The 21505-nt window shown below is 30.7% G+C and overlaps 2 protein-coding genes and 1 pseudogene across 10 annotated transcripts; 2 read left to right on the top strand and 1 right to left on the bottom strand.

The window, feature by feature from the left end:
* The first annotated feature begins 2717 nt into the window (after positions 1-2717).
* LOC111300677 (EPIDERMAL PATTERNING FACTOR-like protein 1) lies at positions 2718-4061 on the top strand. The gene is made up of 2 exons (XM_089746861.1): positions 2718-3318; positions 3412-4061. The coding sequence occupies exons 1-2, from the start codon at positions 3187-3189 to the stop codon at positions 3658-3660; spliced, it is 381 nt and encodes a 126-aa protein (XP_089602987.1). The 5' UTR covers positions 2718-3186; the 3' UTR covers positions 3661-4061.
* Positions 4062-5775: 1714 nt separating this feature from the next.
* On the bottom strand, positions 5776-11921 carry LOC111299863 (chaperone protein dnaJ A6, chloroplastic-like). 8 transcript variants are annotated; one of them, XM_022895358.2, is made up of 9 exons: positions 11775-11882; positions 10616-10652; positions 10132-10252; positions 9604-9745; positions 9354-9411; positions 8566-8608; positions 7324-7372; positions 7135-7215; positions 5776-7043 (listed from the first exon to the last, which is right to left on the bottom strand). In XM_022895358.2, the coding sequence occupies exons 3-9, from the start codon at positions 10236-10238 to the stop codon at positions 6180-6182; spliced, it is 1344 nt and encodes a 447-aa protein (XP_022751093.2). In that variant the 5' UTR covers positions 10239-10252; positions 10616-10652; positions 11775-11882; the 3' UTR covers positions 5776-6179. The 8 variants fall into 8 exon arrangements, with proteins under 8 accessions (XP_022751093.2, XP_022751091.2, XP_022751092.2 ...); XM_022895356.2 differs by having other exon boundaries at positions 10616-10690; positions 11775-11879; XM_022895357.2 differs by having other exon boundaries at positions 10132-10244; positions 10616-10690; positions 11775-11879.
* Positions 11922-13553: 1632 nt separating this feature from the next.
* LOC111301024 (uncharacterized) lies at positions 13554-15290 on the top strand (annotated as a pseudogene). The gene is made up of 2 exons (XR_016329531.1): positions 13554-14601; positions 14886-15290. The product of XR_016329531.1 is annotated as an uncharacterized LOC111301024 (transcript).
* Positions 15291-21505: the final 6215 nt, after the last annotated feature.

The following is a 21505-nucleotide window of genomic DNA, read 5'->3' as shown; positions in this document are numbered from 1 at the left end:
TACTGAAGAAAGAAAAATCACAGCGACAAATCAGGAAACGTAGAGATGAGAAACTGCTGAAGAAAATAACTCACAACAGCCAGCGCACCCCCCACTCAGCCTGAGAGCCCCTGCTAGCTGCCACTTTTCTGAGAGTTTCACGCGTTGCTTTGGCAAGTATCTTCCACGAAGTGGCTCATTTTTTTTTGTACAAATCTGAATGAATTCCTTTTTATTTTTCAAAACATTTTTCTTGGTTTAATTGGAAAACAAGATTATCATTCTCTGTTTATGGGAATTTGTCTAGCTGGATTATCTAAAAATTATTTTTATTTGTTAATCCAAATAAAATGAGTCAGCAATCATTTAAAATATTATTAAGATAGTATGGTCGGACGACTGTGTATTGCTCTAATTTGTAATTCTCCCCCATTATAACATTATTGCAAATTGTCATCAACCGTCAAAATTCCAGCTCAAATATCGGACGGTTGAACATGTCCCGCATTGTCGCACACCTAAGATGTCGCTGACTACAGTACAGTCGCGCACCGCAGAACGGTGCTCAATGAAGGTTAATGTGAAGCACCTAACGTTCAAGGACAAGAGATGAGCTAGCGTCTAATTTCTAATATAAAGCTTGGTACCAACTTTACCAAAAAAAAAAAAAAAAAAAAGTGGCGGTGGATTTTTTTTTTGTTTAATTATCTCTAATCATCGTATATTTTTATAAAATTGATTTAATTAAAAAATAAAAATAAATAAATAAGAATGATACATGAAAATTTTAATTGGTTTTATTTTTTATTAATTTATCTAATAAAAAATCAAAAACAAAAAGATTGAAAAAAATGAAAATTAAAAATGAGAAAAAAAGCTTATAGAAGATGTTACATTGACACCTTATATTAAATTTAAAATATTAATTTATTAAAATAAGATAAAAAATAATTTTATTAATATAATATATATATAAGTCATGTTTGATATATAAGATTATTGATAGAATAAAATAATAATTATTATTTATCTTGTTTGATTTGTATCTAAAGAAAAATATATAGAAATTGTAAGGAGAATTAATCTCTTTTTGATATAGAATTATTCAATCCTTCATAAGTGAAAAAGATTATTTTTAATTCATAAGATTAAACTTACTTACCCAATATTATCCTTAAAAATTATATTAATAATTTAAATTATATAAATTTTGAGAAAAAATAATTTTGATAAATAAATAAATTATTCTATTCTAATTCTTATATATATATATATATCAAATATAAAATAAAATGATATTATTTAATATAATCTTATATATAATATTATCTTATCTTATCATATTTTATGTATATATATTTATAAAATTAAATAAATAATAAAATATAAAATTTTATATATACATCAAAATAGCTCAAAAGAAAGTACTTTAAATATGCTTCTAACCTAAACTCGTTTATCTTTAAAAAATTCCAAGGTATATTATTTGAAAATAAAATGATTAAATAACCATTTTACCCATTTTAAGGTAAAATATTATAAAAGTATATAAATATTTAAAATAAAATAAATAAATGATAAAAAAAGAAAAAAATAGATTAAAAAAATAACTTTGACATAGAAAATGCCCTTAGTAAATCATAAAAAAGCAAACACACCACATATCTTTAATATCAAATAAATCTCATAAAAATAAATTTAAAATATTGTAAAAAAGTAAAAATAAAAAAAAAATTGATGTAAAGTAATCCTACTTAAAAAATAAAATTAATAAAAAATATTTATTAAATCTAAAAAATTTTTACAAAAAAAGAAAAAAAATAAAAAAGCAAAAAAAAAAAGTGACAGGTGACGTAAATTTTGATAATATATTGTTTGTCCCAACGTTACTAAAATTTAAGTAATGGATTAGCACTAATATTTTTCTTTAATTTCTTTGTCCTAAGTGATTTTGAGAGCTTGCACTCATCCTAGGGCCAAGACAAAAAAATAGAAGTTAGGAAAAGCCTAAATGCAACTCATGTTCAAATGATAAACCCAGGTCAGCACCATGAGATTTATTCCCAACGCGCCACAGCTACATTTCAATTATAAAATGATATTAACTGTCCAATTGAACTTAACCGTTTTTACGATTGCATCCATCGTATCATTAATTAAATTTAAATATTAATTTTAATAAAATTTATTTAATATAAATTTTTTTAAAATTTTTTTTAATTTTATTATTTTTAATCTCATTATAATTAATTTTATTATCCGTCCAAATAAAATGAAAAACTCCTATCATGTGGCCAAAGGGACTCTAAACCCGTTTCAAACTAGTGATTGCTGGAATTTAAAAACAAAAATCAATTTGAAAAAGCATCCTCTCTTTTATTTGGTAAAAGTTTTCAAGTGAATACATCATTTCACTATTGAATTGTGAGAAACTGCTTGATTGTCTTGTTTGATAATGGATAATTAGAACCTTTTTTTTTCATTTTTAATTTCATTAACACTCTGCATTGTGACAATGAAAGTTTCAATAAGTCGCAGTCAAACATAATCTAAAATTTTGAAGCACACTTGGGAATCAAAAATGAGTCTTGCAGTTATTAAATGCTGAAAATTAACCACTGCCTGCTTTCCGGCCCCCATTATTTTTCAATTTTCATCCAAACTCAGACACAATCCAGCCTTTTGCTTTCTAAACAGCTGCAATTAGCCAGGCCATTCCTCAAGACCCCAATCAAGTAAAGATAAAAATAGGCCTATTGGGTCCCCTTCCTTTCTGATGTGGATTATCCCAATTTGTTTGCCTATTCTGTATTGTTCCTTTCACTCTTCTGCCACACTCACCTATCTCTCTCTTTCACACATTTAGGTCAGACCACCGCCACATACCCCAAATTTATTACCCTTCTCTTCCTTCGTACTCACTCGTCTCATTGCTAAGCTACCCAATATTATTAATAATAGCATCGTAAATTTTTTTTACTCAACCTGTTCAGTTCACTTCCTTCTCTTTCTTGCTTTGGTTTTTTGGTTCTTCCCTTTGCCTTTTGCAGCAGGGGTAGGTTGGTTTCCTATGTACATGCAGGTTGAGTTCCATTGATTTTTTCTTTCATCTTTTTATTTTGCTTTCTTGGGTTTTGGTCAAAGCTGGTTTTGGGAGGGAAAACTCGTGTTACTGGTACTGACTTCATGGTTACATGAAATCCTTTCATGATCATTATGAGTTCACTTGTTTCTCTCTCCCTTTACATATCTACCTTAGTTATTTCCCTTTGCTTTCATCTTCTTCTTTCTCCAGCCTCTTCCTTTCGCCAGCCGCAGCCTCCAAACTCCCCTGACTGGGTTAGCATTGAAGCCCCAGCTCTCTCTTTGTTTCCCATGTTTACATGTTCTCTGATTAATTTAACAATGGTACTGGTATTGGGTTTTCAACAGGTTCCATCTTTTGAGGAGAAAACAATGTTGGGATCAACTCCTCCAAGCTGCCACAACAAATGCAACGGATGCCATCCTTGCATGGCAGTCCAAGTTCCTACATTACCCAGCCACGACCGATTTCAACCAGGTTTAAGCAAGGCAATCACTAATTCCATGCAGTTTTTTGACCCATCAGGTAACCAATACTCCAACTACAAGCCTCTTGGTTGGAAATGCCGCTGTGGTGATCGCTTTTACAACCCTTAAAAAAATCTAATTACTGTTCATTGGTTTTAAGCTTTTGATTATTATATCTTGTAAACCCTTAAAAATAAATTGTTCAATGGGGGGGGGGGGGGGGGGTGTTCGTGGATTCCTGGGATTCTTTGCAGATTTTCAGCACTTTAACTAAAATATCTTCTTATAATCATGTACAGTGAAGTTGCAACTGGCAACAGTGCCCGTGAGTTTTTTCTTCTTTGACTCGTTTGCTTTATTATTGAGTATGGTTTGTCAATATTGTCTCATTAATTCTGAAGCTTTTGATTTTCATGGCCTTTTTCCCCTCATCTTCTCGGGATTTTCATGGAGGCCATCAACCCATCATCACCCATCTCTTCCTCATGTCCTTTCCCCCTCCATTTTCTTTCTCTCCCAAATCCCCATCAATTTGCCAAAATGCTGCGACCATACACACATTTGTCAATGGTCCCCATATAAGCATTAATAAATATGTTGGGGGGGAAAAAACACAAAAAGAAAAATCAAATCATAGCATCATTACAGAAACATTTGTAACGACAAGGCAGTTCTTGCAAAATCCAAAAGCCGAAATGAAGTGCATCCGTACAAATAGATACGCTTTAAAACAGAGATCTTGGTGGAGCTCACTTTCGTTGTTCCTTTGTTTATTTCTTGAGCATTTAGTGATCTCTTGTGACTCTGCTCTACTGGTCTCCTATTAAATCACACTTTAATTACAGTGGTCCCTAAATTTTATAATGTGGCTTATTTTTATTTCAAAAAATCGAATACAAATGGATATGAAATGTAGTAAGTACCGAATCGAGAATATATTCATTAATTATTGAATAAAAAATCTATAATTCAAGAATTTATGAACTTAATCTTATAACGTGGTATGTATTATCTGTTTTTAAGCATCATTGTCAATGAAATTAAGAAATAAAAGTAAGTGTTTAAAAGTTTTTCAAAAATAAATAATCATAGTGAAATATGATGAATTTTGTATATAAAATTTTAACTATAGTCTTATATGTAACAAAAGAAAAATGCCATGTTTAAATATTTAGACATTTTGACTATAGTGAAATCATCATGTAAAATCAATTAAAATCGATGTCATTTGATTAAATATCTAAAGTGCAAATTAAATGTTGACCATGGGAGCTGAGGGTTTGATTGGGATTGAAAGTTGGAAGTGTGTTGTACAAATATGTGTTGGTTGGCTGTAGAATTCCAAAATAGGTGGCTCCCAACATTACATGAACATTCATTTCCCTGCCTAAGTAGAAAGCTCTGAGCAACTATAGTTCTTAATCTGAGTTCAAATTTTGGATATATTTTAATTGATTTGTGTATTTATTTTTAAGAAGTGATAAATGATAAATTTAAAATTAAATTTCAATACTTACTAATTTTTTTTTATTTTTAAATTGTGATTTTTATTATAAAAAAAAATGTTGCTCTCAATTGTTGCAATCATAATATTTGTTCTCAAATACTTTAATGATGTATATAATTTTAGAGCCACAGATCTTAAATTTAATGAGATAGTATCTCATCCAGCCTAAAATATAACTCCCCAATTGAGAAATTAATAGGAAAGGAGCCGAATGCTCAAATTTCAAAGACATATGTTTTGAAATATCCATCTAATATAAAATATGAACATATAATATTATGGTCTCATATCCATACTTGATATATATTTATATATTTAAAATATAAATTTATTATGTTATTCAATTAGGGTTTCAAAATTTTGTTCATACCTTCCCTATTTAATTTATCTGTCCCTATTTTCTTTCTCTCTCTCCCTCCCAATCGAGCTAACAGCATTTAGCAAATTTGAGGATGCTTTAGTGGAGGTACTAAAAACATTAGTTCATTTATTTACCATTGGCATTTAGTAAAAGCAGTTCCACAATCATAGATACTAAGAACAAATTTTTTTAAATTTTTTAAAAAACCACAAGTATAGATTCCATGTGCCCCTTAAATCCTTCCTCACGGAACTAAAAATGAGTATAATTACCCATAAATGAGTATGAGAACGGCGAAACTGAAAAAAAAAAAAGAAAAAAAGAAAAAAGGGGACGAAAAATGCTTAACCCATCCCCTTGACGTCCCTAATTTGGATATACTAAATTCGTTATTCATTCATCAAAATTCATAAAAAAAGGGAAAAAATGGAAGGGTCACATTCTTGCCTAAATTTTAGTTCAATCTAAAAGAATAATTAATAAAAGACAACAGTCAAAGTACAAAACAAAATCAGAGAGTGATGTTATTTCTAATCTTCATCTCCTGTTTCACCTCCCTGTTTACCTTGAGATTTCTTTAGACGAGACAAGTTTATCACAATATAATCTTACCAACGAGAACAAAATTTAGCAGCTTTCTCCTTTAGCAGTTGAAGCATTTGAGAACTGCATGTACTGTAATTTCCATCTTCGGAAGCCGCGACCACTGGATGGTGATTGGTGAATACATTTTCCAGCGCAAATAGCACATAATTGGTGTATACCCTAAACTCAGCAAAACTACCTCCTACTGCTTGTTGTCTTGGCCTTGCTTAAGTCGGCAAGCTCCTCAACAAGCTTCCTCTCTTCACTGCTCAATCGTTTTGGAATATCAACATGCACGCGAACCAACTGATCACCCCTCATGTTGCTTTTATTTAGAACAGGGACACCTTTCTTTGCCATTACAAGGGTGGTGTTTGGCTGGGTCCCAGCTGGTATCTTCAAATCCACCATTCCATCCACTGTTGGAACCTTGATTGTTGTTCCCAGTATTGCATCTATATACGACACTTTGCAGGTATACAATATGTTGGTATCATCACGTTTTAGCACAGGGTCTGGGATAACTTCAATAACCACAAAGAGATCACCAGGAGACCCACCTCTCCTTCCAGCATTTCCTTCAGACCGAACCCTTAAACGGCTACCAGTATCCACACCAGCCGGAACTTTCAAACTGATCCTCTTCGTTCTCCTTACACGCCCATCACCAGAACACGTATTACAAGGGGTAGAAATTTCCCCCGTCCCACCACAAGAAGAGCATGTCATTACCTGCTGGAAGACACCCAATGGAGTCCTTGCAGATGAGACGACCTGGCCTTGCCCACCACATGTAGTACATTTGGATGATTTTGTGCCAGGTTTTGCACCTGACCCATTACAAGTTCCACACCTTTCTAATCGTGTTATCTCAATCTCTTTATCAACTCCGAAAACTGCTTCCTTAAAATTCAATAAGAGACTGTAATATTCATCCTGCCCATCAACTGCTCTATTCATGGAACTTCTTCCGCCCATGCCCATGCCCATGCCCATGCCACCCATTCCACCCATGCCCTCAAACAGTGACTCAAACAGATCAAAAGGATTGCTAAAATCCTGAAAAATTATTCAGCAAGATGTTGAGAAAATCCAAGGAGAATAATTGAGAAATGAGTGATCTTATTCAGCAACAGTAGAATTAACTTACCCCCATTCCCATACCCGCACCTTTAAGTCCAGCCTCCCCATATTTGTCATATACAGGTCGTTTCTCATCATCTGACAAGACCTAAGCAATATATTGTGTCTCAAGGATCACATATCATATGAACATAGGAACGGATGCATTTTGGTCAAATAAAAGAAACCAAATATAAGCACAACATAGAACTCTTACCTCGTATGCATTGCTAATTTCCTTGAACTTCTGCTCTGCCCCTGGATCTCTGCAGAATAACAAATAATGATCAGAAAGGGAAGAAATGAAACCAAAACAGAAAAAAAAAAACAAAAAAGCATTATTGTGCAAACATATCTAGATTAAAGAAATATTTCAACTAGCAAAACAAACATAAAACAACAAACTATTTTGAGAGACTTCAGAAGATGGTAAATTAGACTAAGAGTCAGAAAATTACAAAAACTGTTCTATATTCTCTCTCTTTCAGCAATCACATTAAGAAATATATAAATACAAACTCAACAAATATCTAACTCGGGAAATCTATGACTACTATTCCATTTTCTCTTTCTTTCAGCAATTACATTCTCCTTCTAACCATTATTTAAGATCTCAGTTTGGATAAAGGTACTATCAATTTTTATTTTAAGCCCCTGCTTAGGATATAAAGTAGATAGACATTCCTTCCTCTACCTCTCAAATGACAAAATGATTAGGCAACTTCAAATACTCAAAAGAAGGTGAAAGTGTGATACATCTACAGAAACATTAAGCAGATTCCTCCATCCTGGGATGAGGATATTAAATAAAAAATAAGTGGATGTCAATCCAACTCATTAATATGCTCTCAGGGAACTCTAACCTGCCTTTTTACAGAATTTCCCTAGCAACAGCATCATGCTAGGACTAATGAAGCCTATATTCGACAACATCATACGGAAGCTAATTGCTATTATTCAAACAGAGTGAGAGAAGCCATTTTTCTGAATATCATTGTGGTCACTTCTACAGGAAACAACTTGTACCACCAGTAGCTCCAAAAATGGAAAAGAAGAAAATAACGAGAATAAATTAGAGAAAGAAACATTGATAATTTCAGAGACTAACCACAACACTATGGCCCAAATATTCACACAGGTTTTTTCCTAATGCGTTGTCTAGGTAAATAGTTAGCCATTTCATATGTTCATCATTATTTATTTCTGTCTGCTTAGCTTAAATTCCAGTGAGCAGATGTCTTGAATTGCATCACATCAAATACCACAAAAATTCAAATAATTACAACTTGCATCTTTTATCTGATCCGCTTGCAACTAAAGTTCAAGTTTTCCTAGCTCTGCCCATTAAATATACATTTACCATCTGATATCAAATAACTCAAATATAACGAAATGTACACAAGTGTAGCATACACACAATCACAAATAAAAGGAAAGAGGTTCAAGGTTATCAACTGACTTATTCACATCCGGATGATAATTCCGAGCAAGCTTCCGATAAGCTGTAAAATAACAATTCAAAAACAATAAGATAATATAATACAGTAGATAAAAGCAGAAAGTAGCAACAGAAACAACTAAGTTTAGTTTTGGGGTACTTATGAGTTATGACAAAAAAGAGAATCTAGTTTACATAATGATCAATCACTTGTCCATATACGTAAGTTTACAATTCAACAATTTGAAGCTCCAATCAAACAAGACAACCATAAATTTTCCTCAAAATAGTTGAGAAACCTAAAAGAAGCTTCCTTTTGATTAGCAGGAACCTTACATGTGAATATCACTTGTCAACTCAACCATTTTGACCCATTGTCTTACATTTCTCTCTGAGACTTGCAAGCATTCATTTTATTCCCCTTGAATTATTAGTAAGTACATGCCTTACCTTAACCCAAAAAAAAAAAAATGGAATGATTTTTTCAACCCCTATACATGCTTGCTATGTGTACCTACTACTTATATCCTCAACTGCATCTTAATCTCTCTTCACATCCATCCATCCTTTCCAAATTCTCTTTGATTTATGACATTAACACCTACCCTCCCCTAAAATTAAAGCTTGTGCAACAGTGTTTTAGAACTTTGCATGCAAAAACACTTAAAGTCAGGCAAACTTCAATAATGTGCAAAACCACAAATAGGAAATGGATTAGCAAACCAAAATAAGCACATAAATGCAATAAACAATCATACAAGGAATAGAACAGAACAGTCACCAAAGAAGGTAAGGTTACGTCAGCATACCACTTTTAATTTCAGATTTACTTGCATTTCTTGAAACCCCAAGGACAGTATAATAATCCTGCTTATTATAAAACATTATCATGTTAAATTGAGAATGGAACAGTGGGTGAGATGCCAACAAACAGCAATAAACAAATGAAATGCATACTGAAACTTTCAAAACGATATAATAAAATGTTGGAAAAACCATTACAGGCTCCATTTTCACCAAAAAAAAAAAAAGTAAAAGAAACTGGAAGTTTATACTCACACTTTCAGCTCTAACAATGAACTGAGCCCCCCTACGACGATGTGATGATCGAGATGACCCCACCAAGGATAACAATGGTAAGGAATCACGTGAAAAGAAGCTAGAACTCCGTGATCCCAAATAACTTATTGCACTTGTTACTCTGCATAAGGGTAATAAATGCATAAATTATTATTCCATAAATACCAACAAATAAACTATTATGGCTTGCAGTAATACACTCCACTTTTTTTTATTTGTCCTTTCTCTTTAATTAAAACTACAAATATAGCCTAGTAAAAGACATAAAAAAGGGGGTAAATCCTCCCATCTAATCATTATGTTCACCAAAATGCTATGCACCAAAAAATTCGAAAATGTCATGCGCACTGATGAGAAAACCATAAAATTAAAAACCATAACCAGTACTGACATTGCAAATTCAGCAACTCCACATACATATAAAGCTCTAGGAGAAAATAATTGTAGACAGAATCAAATTCAGCAATTCCACTTCGATACATAAAAAGAGTTAAGCAGAAAACTTACCCTGATTGGGCCGTCATTATTCGGTTTGGGACAAACGATCGTACACTGAACTGAGGACGAATACCCCACTGGGCAACCCATGTGGTTCCACAAGGTATAATGGCCATCTAGACCTGGCAATCTGAAACATGATACAGTGACACGATATGAAAATGATACGAATAAAGAACACGAAGATAACACAGCTTAAAACTTTAGAAAAACCATTAATATGTTTAATAAAACCAAAAAAATTATATTTTATGTTTTTGTATCGACACGAATTGTAACACGGGATTTCATGTAAAACACAATACAAAGACAGTATTTTACACGACACAGTGACACGAATTGCCAGGTCCAGGCCATCCAATATGAGGATAGAGGACCTGATTCATAAATTTATGTTGGATGGCCTTTGGCAGGCTGAAATAGATAAAAACTCAAATTTAGTGTACCCCCTCCAATGACAAAATATGAAAAACTTGATATGAGGATAGTGTACCCTCGAATACAATCTGTGAAAACTCAGAATTGATTGACTGCACCATGAAATGAACTAAGATCAAGACAGCGCCTCCTTACAAGAAAAAAAGATAATAAAATAAATAAGGCATCCAGTTCATGGATCAATGATCTAATACCAAAACAGTTTCAAACAAAACTAATGCCAAAGGATACAGTGGTTATTCCTTCGATCATAGTTTACATCAACTCAAATGATTATCATATAGATAACAAGAATAAATAAGATAAAATACAATTAAACTGGTAGAATCTTAATATTGAACTTCACACTTCAATGCTCAGTGTAATAAATCCAAAATTGTAATTTAAATTGCTCTATGGAAAATATAGGCTACTATTGGAAAGGCGATGTATTTCGTTGATTGTTATGATGAACACAGCATTTTAACACTACAATAAAGCCACAATTACCATTAACGGAGCAAAAGCCTAAATAACCAAACTAGAAACCAGCAGCTAGATTTCCAAATTCGAATGCCATGCTTTGTCCAGACTAACAAACTAGTTTCAAAGACAGCAACATCAGGCAAAATTTTGCTAAACACTTTCTGACCTCGAAACAAAGGTTCTGTTTAGACAGCATCAAACACATGTTATTATTCACTGTTTCAAGGCCAACATGCATTCCTTTCGGAATTTGTGCCTTCAAAAGTTAGTTTCGTTTAGGTACGTATCTTCATTTCCTTAAAGATTTAACTGCCCACGCTTGTTGAAACACATTTTTTTCCAAGTTATTTCTACTAACTAACCACTCCAAACAAAGAACAATTTCTTTCTTCCTTTTGTTAGCGAAAAATTAAAAGAAGTTTCCAAAAAGAAAATAAAATTACTCATCCAAATGCTAATCAAAGTACTCTGAAATTCTCTATCCACTAGGGTTAACCATCCACCATTCAAAAAGCAAAACTGCCAAATAAAATTCATATATAAATAAAATGAACATAATAATTAAAAAAAATACATGAAATGACAATAAGAAGCAACCAGATAATTGATATAATATTAAAATCTTTAATACGTATGCCATATTTGAAGAGCTAAAACAAACTGGTATGCCGATTTTAAAGCAAAAACGAAATAAAAATCGGAAAATTAAATGCAAAATTAGGGCAAAAATAAGGAGCGAAAAAGCGAACCTTCTTTGGCTCCAAAGAGGTTTCCACTCCGGAGAAAGAAGAGAGAGAGGATTTGGTGAGGTTTGTCACAGAAGGAAAAACAGGAACACAAGAAGGCGGAACCGTAAAGGATGAGGTTAGGGACTCCAATTTTAAAGTTTTTATTCGTTGATTTTCTTGGTGGGTTGGTATCATTTTGCAACCTAGATTTTCCACCGTCGGATTGATATCAAAATTTTGTCATTTTGTTACTTTAAATTAACAAATATTAAAGTAAGCTATTATAATAAAAAATATATTTTCATAAAAATCAAGTCATCAGTTATTAATTATATCAATTAGATTACCTTAATTATATATCTAAATTATAAATTGCTTATATATGATTTTTTTTGGTATATAGATAATGAATATTTATTTAATGAATTATTTTTATAAAATTAAAAAAACGTATAAAGTAATTATAAAAAATGTTAACGACTGACTATTGACAGTAACAAAGATAATATATTTTAAAATTAGATAAAAATAATACATTAAATGTAATTTTTTAAATAATATCTTAAATCTGTATCTACAGTTATTAATTAACATTTATCGAAATATCTTAATAAATTTTAATTGAGGGGACACGGGTTAAGAGGAAGAAATGTTTTTATTTTCTATGGAGGAATGTTTCCTTATGAATATTCTTAATAACAAATATATATATATATATATATATATATACATATTAACCATCGAATCAAACGTTAAAATACATTAGTATTCTTTGTTCACAATTAATCCACAAATATACCGAGTATGTTTCTTTCAAGCCTTAATGCAAAATTAATTAGTCAGAGATGTTCCCCGGCTAGTTTTTTTTTTTTTTTTATATTGAAAATAAGTTAGTTTTAATTTGAATAGATCTGATAATATAAAATAAGATATGATAATATAATATAAATATAATATAAAAATAAGATACGAAATTAATATGATTTAAAATTTTAATAATAATTATATATGATTTTAACAAAATCAAAAAATATGTTTTTTTTATGTTAACATAAATTATGATACGTAATTTTTATAAAAAATAAGATATAAATATATAAAATTTAATATTTTATAATATAAATAAACAAATCATTAAATCTAAATTTGAATAGTAAATCATTAAAACTATTAGTATATGAATCAGATACAAAACCAAAAAAGGAAAAGAAAAACATGAGTTTTGTGTATATTGTTGAAATTACCATGCTGTAATCGTGCCCAAAAGAAAATTACCATGCTGTAATCGTACCCAAAAATAAAAATTACATTGCTATAAATTTATTTTGGTAATTTAATTCGAAGTAAAGATGGTTGGGTGAATTGTCAGCTTCAAGGTATTCAAACCATGGTAAAAGTTATTGTATAAATTGAATGTCTTGTTTAAGCCATATATCCATGCCTAACATTAATCACGAAGCAATGCTTAAAGTCACGTAATTAATTTGTGTTTGTTTGCCAAGAAAAAATTGCTCCACCCTTTTTATATATCCTGAAAGAATCCGAGCTCGATCAATTGAATCCACGAACCTCTGCTTTCAGAGTACTTGGTCACTTACAAAGGCTCTGCAGTTTGGCTTTTGAGCCAAGCAAACTTGCAAGGTAAAGATTCATGTCAGATAATTATAATTACGTTAAACAGAGATGCTCAAATGAAAAGATTCAATTTCTGGTCATCCCTTTTGGCGTGCGCTTGCTTCATGGTAAAAACCTCTCAGGTACCCTAATCTGAAAGATAGACTGTGAAAGAGAGAAAGCTGATCAATTAAAATCTAATGCACGCATTGACGAGCCATTTGCCTTTTCTATTTTTGGATTTCTTCTTTTGTGCCTGCATCATAAAGTAACTGTTTTTGTCTAGTTCAGAAAACTAACAAAAAGACTAAACCCCCCAACCCCATTATAACCACTCATTTCCCTTTCGTCTAAGGGAGTTACATATCAAAAGCTTAAGCGAATGGATATTCTTCCTCTTCCCTTCATCATCCTCTTGATCACTCTATTGCACAATTCATCAGCCTCAGACTCAGGATGCCGGTCCACATGTGGCTCTCTCCAGGTTAATTACCCCTTTGGCACCGGCTACGGTTGCGGCTCACCCCGCTTTCAACCCTATGTAACCTGCAACTCCAATCAGCTCCTGCTAACAACCCACACCGGCTCTCATCCGATCACCTCCATATCTTACAAAGATTTAACCCTTACCATCACCCCACCCTACATGTCCACATGCAACTCCATGCAAATATCACCCAACTTGGGCCTTGACTGGGCCAGCCCTTTCCAGCTAGGTCCGTCAGTTTTCCTCCTCCTTTCATGCACTCCCCCAACGTCTTCCCTCACCATCAAGGGCACTCCTGTCTGTGATCCTTCCTCCTCCCACCTCTGCGACTCTATCTACGCTTGCCATCCGTCGTCAACCTCGGCCTCCCACTGTTCCCGCCTACCAACACCTGCTGCGTGTACTCGCCAGCAGATTTTAACAGCAAAGGTGAGTTGGACCTACATGCAATGAAATGCTTAGGGTATGCACCGATTGCCTCCTTCCAGGATTCTCCGACAGACCCTAGCAAATGGCAGTATGGGGTGACATTGAAGTATACAAATGGAGCGTTTGATGATTATTACTTGAACAACAATTGCAATACTTGTGAGGATAGTGGTGGTATTTGTGGATATTCTCCTCCTAGTAATTCATTTGTCTGTGCATGTAAAAATGGTTTCGACACAAGTACAGATTGCTACAATAACCACTATCCGGTTCAGGGTTATGAGTATCTTATTTGAAGTTCCACTTCATTACCAACCTGTAAGTTTTTCTCTCTCGTTTTTTTTTTTTTTTTTTGTATGTTGAAGAATGTGCAAACGGTGGGTAATGGGTACCAGATGCTTATGCTTTTACAATAAAGTGAAATTCAGCTTTGCTAAACGACGTATGTTTTTGGGTGGAATATGCTAATGGAATTTGTCTTGGGGATTAAAGGTATGGTAGAGCTTCTTCTTGGGTAGAAGAAAAAACGAAACTAAAAAGTGACGTTATATACTTTAAAGGAATTCTTGATATGAAATTGATATTCAGAACTGGTTTTTCAGGGAAGATTTGGCCGGGACTATTGGCTGGTCTGGTTTTCTGTCTTGCTACTTGAGTTGGGAGAGAGGAAGAAGGATCAAGGGCCATGGCCCCATTGGGGAGAGGATCCTCTGTCTTTTTGAAGCTTGCTTTTCCCTTTTTATTTTCCAACTTTTGTTTCTTTTTCTTTTGTGCTGCCCTCTTCATTTCAATGTTGTTAAGAAGCCATGCGCTATCAATTCAAGTGAGAGCTTAATCCAAGCGTTAATAGATTTCATATTTAGATCGATATTTAGATGATCAAAATAAAAATTCACACAAAATTAAGTGACAAATAGTTTACCTTTTGAAGATTCAAGGTCTGATTGATCCCATGCATGCATCAATCAAATACTGGAGCCCTTTAGCTGAGAACCTCATAATATCACATGCTCGACTCCTTTGAGCGTTCCTAACTACTCTTGATTTCTTTACTATTTTATGATTACAATTTTTTTTTTACCAATTTTACTTGCTGAATTGACCATTATTAAGCAAGAAATAATTGTCTTTGATCCAAAATACTTCCAATTACAGCTCAAATTTTTTATAATACAAAGAGGTATTTTAAGTTTTATTTGAACTTAGCTTTTTTTTTTTCAAATATTTTTAAAGACATATTCCTCTACATAGATTTTGTACATTTACTGAAATTTGTTTTAGTTATTGATTTTAATTTTTAATTTTTCATTATATTATATTATCTCTTCCCACCACTACTGAAGTTTATTACTGATCAGAAATCAGAATTAAGGACCACGTGATATAAGCTTAAGATGGAAAGACAAAGCCTGATTAAGAAAATATACTCTTACTATATATGAATTCTAATTTTGTCATTTTCTTTTTTGGGAAAATGATAATTGGTCTTTTCTTGATTAATTATTTATAGTAAATTTTTTTTCTTTTTCTATTTTTAAGCATTCAAATGGAAATATGATGTATTCATGCAGAGGTGGCAACAAATTAGGTCGAGATGGATATTTATTAACTCCGAACCTAATCCAACCCAAAGAATTTTTTATTTTCTCATATCCAAACCTAACCCGATCCGATATTGTATAAACCGTATCCGACATGACCCGAAATTAATAAAATATTTTTAAAATAAAAATATTATTTTTTAATATAAATATAAAATTAAATAAATATATAAATTAAAATTTTAAAAATAATTATATATATGTCATGTCGGTTTGTCTAAAACTCGATCCTGACTTTTTTCTATTATTACTCGACTCAACCCAAAGCCCGATTTAAAAAAAAAAAATCAATCCTATGAAATCAGGTCTGAACGAAACCCATCGAAGCGAGTTGGGTTGGTAACTCTATGTTTATGTAAGGGGTATTTATATATGATATGATTTTGGTTTCTAAAATATAAGGAAAAAAAGTTAGATATAGGACCAATATTATCTTATGCAACTTTTTAAAATTTTAATTGTAATAACATTTTTTTCAATAATTATAATAATAAATTGTTGTTTTATAAACACCTAATAAAAGATATCAATTTGATGTTTAAATCTTTCAAGATAACTTTATCACACAATGAAATTTTTATATTTCACAAATATGACTAAAAATATATGATAAATATCTTTTAAAATATATAAAATTTAAAAAATTAATTAAAAAAAGTGATTTGTGTCAATCTCATTATAACATAACTTATTATTAGAGACATAAAATTTTTACCTCTAAAATGTAATTTTTAAGGATAAAAGCCATATTTGCCTTTGTATATAATATTATTTACCCTCGATTTATTTTACATTTACTTGTCACCCCATTACTCTTAAATCTCTTGATGTTCTTATCACTTCATCCACATTAGTCTTCATCAGTTGGTTAAAAGTAAAAACCCATAACTTTCTCTCCCTTCTTTCTCTAAAATCCCAAAACATTTCGTTTTCTCCAATCAAATTCAAAATCTTTTTCTTAAATCAAATTTTATCTTCTCATTTTCTCCTAAAACCCTAATTTTCACTTTTCATTCCAACGATTGTCATCTTACCGCCATTTGTTACTGTGATCATCGTTTGTTTAACAATTGCTCTGTTTTCATGCGCATAGACACAGATATACCAATTGTGCTCAAGTTTATAAGAACAAGAAAGAGGTAATTGCATGAAACAAATTAAATTTATAATTTATTGGCTTTTTTAACTTTCAGTGACTGAAGTTCAGCTCTTATTTCATCTTAAACTTGTACTAGAGTTGCACATACCTAATTTGATGCCCTAATTTTGATGATTTACTCATATTCAATAACTTGGTTTATGCCATTTATTATATTCTAAAGAAGTTGTTGGAAGATGCATTACAAGAAATCTAACATATAGTGACGCTAAAGAAAATATCAGTAAAACCTTAAAATCCATCAGTATAGCACCATAAACCCTATTCAAATGGTCAAAATGTGTATTTTGATAAATTTTTAACCGTCAGTATATCCCTTGTCAGTATAGACCTATACGAATAGTTTTTAAGGTATCAAAATAGCTTACAGAGATATACCTACGGTTCAAGACCGTCAATAAATGTATATCTGTTAGTATAACATCTGTTGTATGTTAAATCGTTATACATTTTATTGACGGTTAACACTCATTAGTATAGACTTTTATGTGTTAATTTTTTTTTGCCTATACTAACAGTTAATGTTCATCAGTATAGACTGTCAGTATAGTTTAAAATATTTTAATAGTAAAACGTATCGGTATAAATTTTAAGGCATTGGTAAAAACTTTTTTTTTTGAATTATATTTTGAATTATTAATATTAATTTATTTATAATCATAATATGATATGGTTTCATATAAAGTAAAAATATACAAAAAAGTAAAAATATGTAATAACATTTGAAATAAAATAACAACCAAATTGTTTTATAATCCACAAATTTAAAATAAGCTAAGAACTAACATCATTGTACCAAATTTTAAAAAAAAAGAATTTTAATATCTATGATTGAATGTCTACAAATATGGTACTCAAAATTTGTATCAAAGAATCCTCCTAGTGCTATTACTAATGGTTGAACCTCAAATCCTCTATATATATTTTAAACAATGTTTTTAAAGATTGTTCACATCATATGCATATTGATCTGCTGCAACTCTTGTTCTAATGCTAGAGTCACACAATTCATTTCCTAATCAACCAAATTGTTATTTAAAAAAATTCTTGTAAAAGCGAAGCAGGCATTAAAATTTCAGAAAGAATTATTTTTTTCTGTGATGTTTTTATCTGAGACACCTAATGATAAGTTGCTTATTAGATTAAAAAGAGAAGTTCTCCCTAGCTATATGTTCCATAGTCACATTTATCAAGAGACCACCAATCCACAGTATAACAAATGAAGTTTTCATTTGTTTTTCCTATTGAAGTTGTTCCATTAGCAAAAACAGTGCCGCTAATAATATTTTTAGCCATTTTCTACTTTTTGAAGGGATAAAAACTGAGCCTAGATTCATTCAATACAGTCAAAAATACAAAAAAAAGCATGTTCGATGACACAAAATTGAAATGAAAAAAATAAAAAATACCTTTGAGAAAATGATGAGAGTTTTGATACTTCAATTTTGATTCAGCTCTAAAACAAAATGGGTGTCGATGGGTTTAAGTTTGTAAAGTTGATAAGAGGTGGAGAGAGTTGGTGAAAAGTTAAGATTAAGTATATAGAGTTGATGAGATGTGAAGGTAAAGAAAACAATTTAAATTCATAAGCCCACCATTTTTTTTGGATTATTCAATGCGTTTTTTGTCAAAAACGCATTGAATTATCTCTTACAAAAAATTTAATAGGATTATTCAAGAAGTTTATAGAATAGATTATTAAAAGCATTTCTGGTTAAAAATACATTCAATAATCACCTCAACAAATTTTGGAAGGGCAAAAAACTCCCTCATAAAAATTTATTGAAGGGATTATTTTTGGGGCCAAAAACATCTTGAATAATCCCCTCAATAATTTTTTATGAGGGAGTTTTTTACCCTTCCAAAATTTGTTGAGGTAATTATTGAATGTATTTTTAGCCAGAAACGCTTTTAATAATCCCTTACAAAAAATTCAATAGGGTTATTTAAGGTGTTTCTAGTCAAAAATACCTTGATAATCCTTTGCTATTTTTTTTGGATTATTCATGGTGTTTTTACCCAAAAAATACCTTGAATAATCCCTTAAAAAAAATTCAATAAGATTATTCAAGGTGTTTTTGATCAAAAATATCATAAATAATTTGTTAACAAAAACATTAAAATAGCTCAGTCGGTTAGAGTATATGACTATTAACCATAAGGTCATAAGTTTTATCCCTCTATCTAGTATTTTGAATGCTTTTCAATGGATTATTGAAGGTGTTTTTAGTCAAAAACGTTTGAATAATTCGATTGAAAAACCCTCAAAATGTTAGAAGGAGGGATCGAACCTACGTAAGGCCAAAAATGCCTTGAACAATTTGATTGGAAAACTTTCAAAATGCTAGAAGGAGGGATTGAATCTACGACTTTACAATTAATAGTAGTATACTTTAACCGACTGAGCTACTCCAATGTTTTTGTTAACAGATTATTCAAGGCATTTTTGACAAAAAATGCCTTGAATAATTTTTTTATAAAAATTGAAGGAAATTATTCAAGGTGATTTTTAGTCAAAAACGTTTTCAATAATCTTTTGAAAAACCCTCAAAATGCTAGAGGGAATGATTGAACCTATGATTAATAGTCGTATGCTCTAACCGACTATACTACTCTAGTATATTTGTTAACGGATTATTCAAGTCATTTTTGGCTAAAAACGTCTTGAATAATCCTATTCAATTTTTTGTAAGGGATTATTCATGACGTTTCTAGCCAAAAACGCTTTTAATAATTCATCTCTAAAATTTTTTAAATGAGTTATTTAAGGTATTTTTGGCAAAAAATGACTTCAATGATCCCATTCAATTTTTTGTAAGCCAATAGTTTTTTTTTAAGCCTATATTGATGGTTACATTAATAACTATTAGTATATAACATATTTATAATGATGGATAGCCATATACCATCAGAAAAAGTTTATTTATATCGATAGTTAAATAAAGTATTGGTATAAGTGTAGTATATTTTGAAGGTATTAAAAATCCATCAGTAAAAGTCTTTTTTATTGATGGAATTTGACTATAAGTAAATAATCTATACAAAATTTTTTTTGCATGGATTATTGAAGGCGTTTTTGGTCGAAAATGCCCACCTTCAATAATCCATTTCTAAAATTTTTTGAATGGATTATTGAAGATATTTTTAGCAAAAAACGCCTTTAATAATCCTATTCAAATTTTTGCAAATCAATAGTTTTTTTTTGTTTTGAGCCCATACTGACAGCATAACTGTTAGTATATAATATATTTATACTGACGGATTGTCATATATCACCAAAAAAAATTATTTATACCGACGGTTAAATAAAGTGTTGGTATAAGTATGGTATATTCTGACGGTATTAAAAATCCATCAATAAAAGTCTCTTCTACTAACATAATTTAACCATCAGTATAACTAAGCGTTAGTATATGAAAATTTTTTTGTAGTGATGGTGTGGTAAAGTGTAAAGATCTTTGGATCACCTCCAAGCTCGGCTAAACCATGATTTTGCTAATGTAATTTACAACTCAAACTATATTTTTATCTATTTTAGTAAAATATAAATTTTCTAAATAGTTTTTTACTCATGTAATGCACAAGTTTTTGTATTTACAACAATATTTAATTTAATTTATTAATAATCTTGGTAAAATTTTTATTTGTTCAAAATTTTTTTTATTACTTAAGTATTTATCTCTTCTCTCTTTGTTTCTTCATTTTCCATTAAATTTATAGATTTAATGTTAATTTTTTTTTTAATTTCATAAATTTATAATCTAAGAATTCCAAAATAAAAAAAATGATTTATCAACAAAATTGTCAAATAACATTTTGATGCCTATCTTAATTTAGGAAAGTATATTAGGAGGTATTTAAGACATTGAAGTTTTTTATTAAATTCATTTCATAAACTTGATTGCTTGATTGGTAAAAGGAAAGGGAAAATTTTTTTAGGTACTTATTATCTTATATGGAGTTTAACAACCCCTCTAAATGAGTTTATTCCATTGTGATATATCCAATTTGAAACCCATTTTATAAAGAGAAATCCAAATGGAAATTAGTAAAAGATTTTTTTATATAAAAAAAAGGTTTACATAAAATCCAAATGTAATTTGTGTTTATAGACCAAAAATAATTATAATAAAAACTAATCTTTTAAGATAAAATATAATTAAAATTTAATAATAAAATCAATCAAAAGAATAAAAGAATTTGAAATTGAAAACGAAAATATGATTTAAGGAGCTGAACCTAAAAAATTTGTCAAATTTTGAACCATTCTTCAGTCCTTCTCATTTATCTCTCCATAAATACATACACTCATATTTTGAAAGTTCCATTAAAAAAAATGATGAGAAAACCCTAATTTAAAATTTTTATCATTGTAATAGAATAGAGTTTTAGAGTAAGAATAGTAAAATTGATATAAAGATTTACTAAAAATTACATGAAAATAAAGAAATGAAATACCTTT

This window comes from Durio zibethinus, chromosome 18 (assembly GCF_047325235.1).
Source record: "Durio zibethinus cultivar Kanyao isolate XHJ-2024 chromosome 18, ASM4732523v1, whole genome shotgun sequence".
NCBI classification, from domain to species: Eukaryota; Viridiplantae; Streptophyta; class Magnoliopsida; order Malvales; family Malvaceae; genus Durio; species Durio zibethinus.
The sequence above is the reverse complement of the archived record's forward strand: the minus strand, read 5'-3'. Positions and strand labels throughout refer to the sequence as shown.

Bases quoted from the DNA above. Each gene is read 5' to 3' on its own strand.
- LOC111300677 (XM_089746861.1), top strand. From the start codon at position 3,187: ATGATCATTATGAGTTCACTTGTTTCTCTCTCCCTTTACATATCTACC. The intron at 3,319-3,411 runs GTTAGCATTGAA...GGTTTTCAACAG, and splicing joins CTCCAAACTCCCCTGACTGG to GTTCCATCTTTTGAGGAGAA.
- LOC111299863 (XM_022895354.2), bottom strand. From the start codon at position 10,238: ATGGCCATTATACCTTGTGGAACCACATGGGTTGCCCAGTGGGGTATT. The intron at 9,746-10,131 runs GTAAGTTTTCTG...ACCCTTATGCAG, and splicing joins ATAATGACGGCCCAATCAGG to AGTAACAAGTGCAATAAGTT. The intron at 7,373-8,565 runs GTCAGTTGATAA...GTTATTCTGCAG, and splicing joins TATCATCCGGATGTGAATAA to AGATCCAGGGGCAGAGCAGA.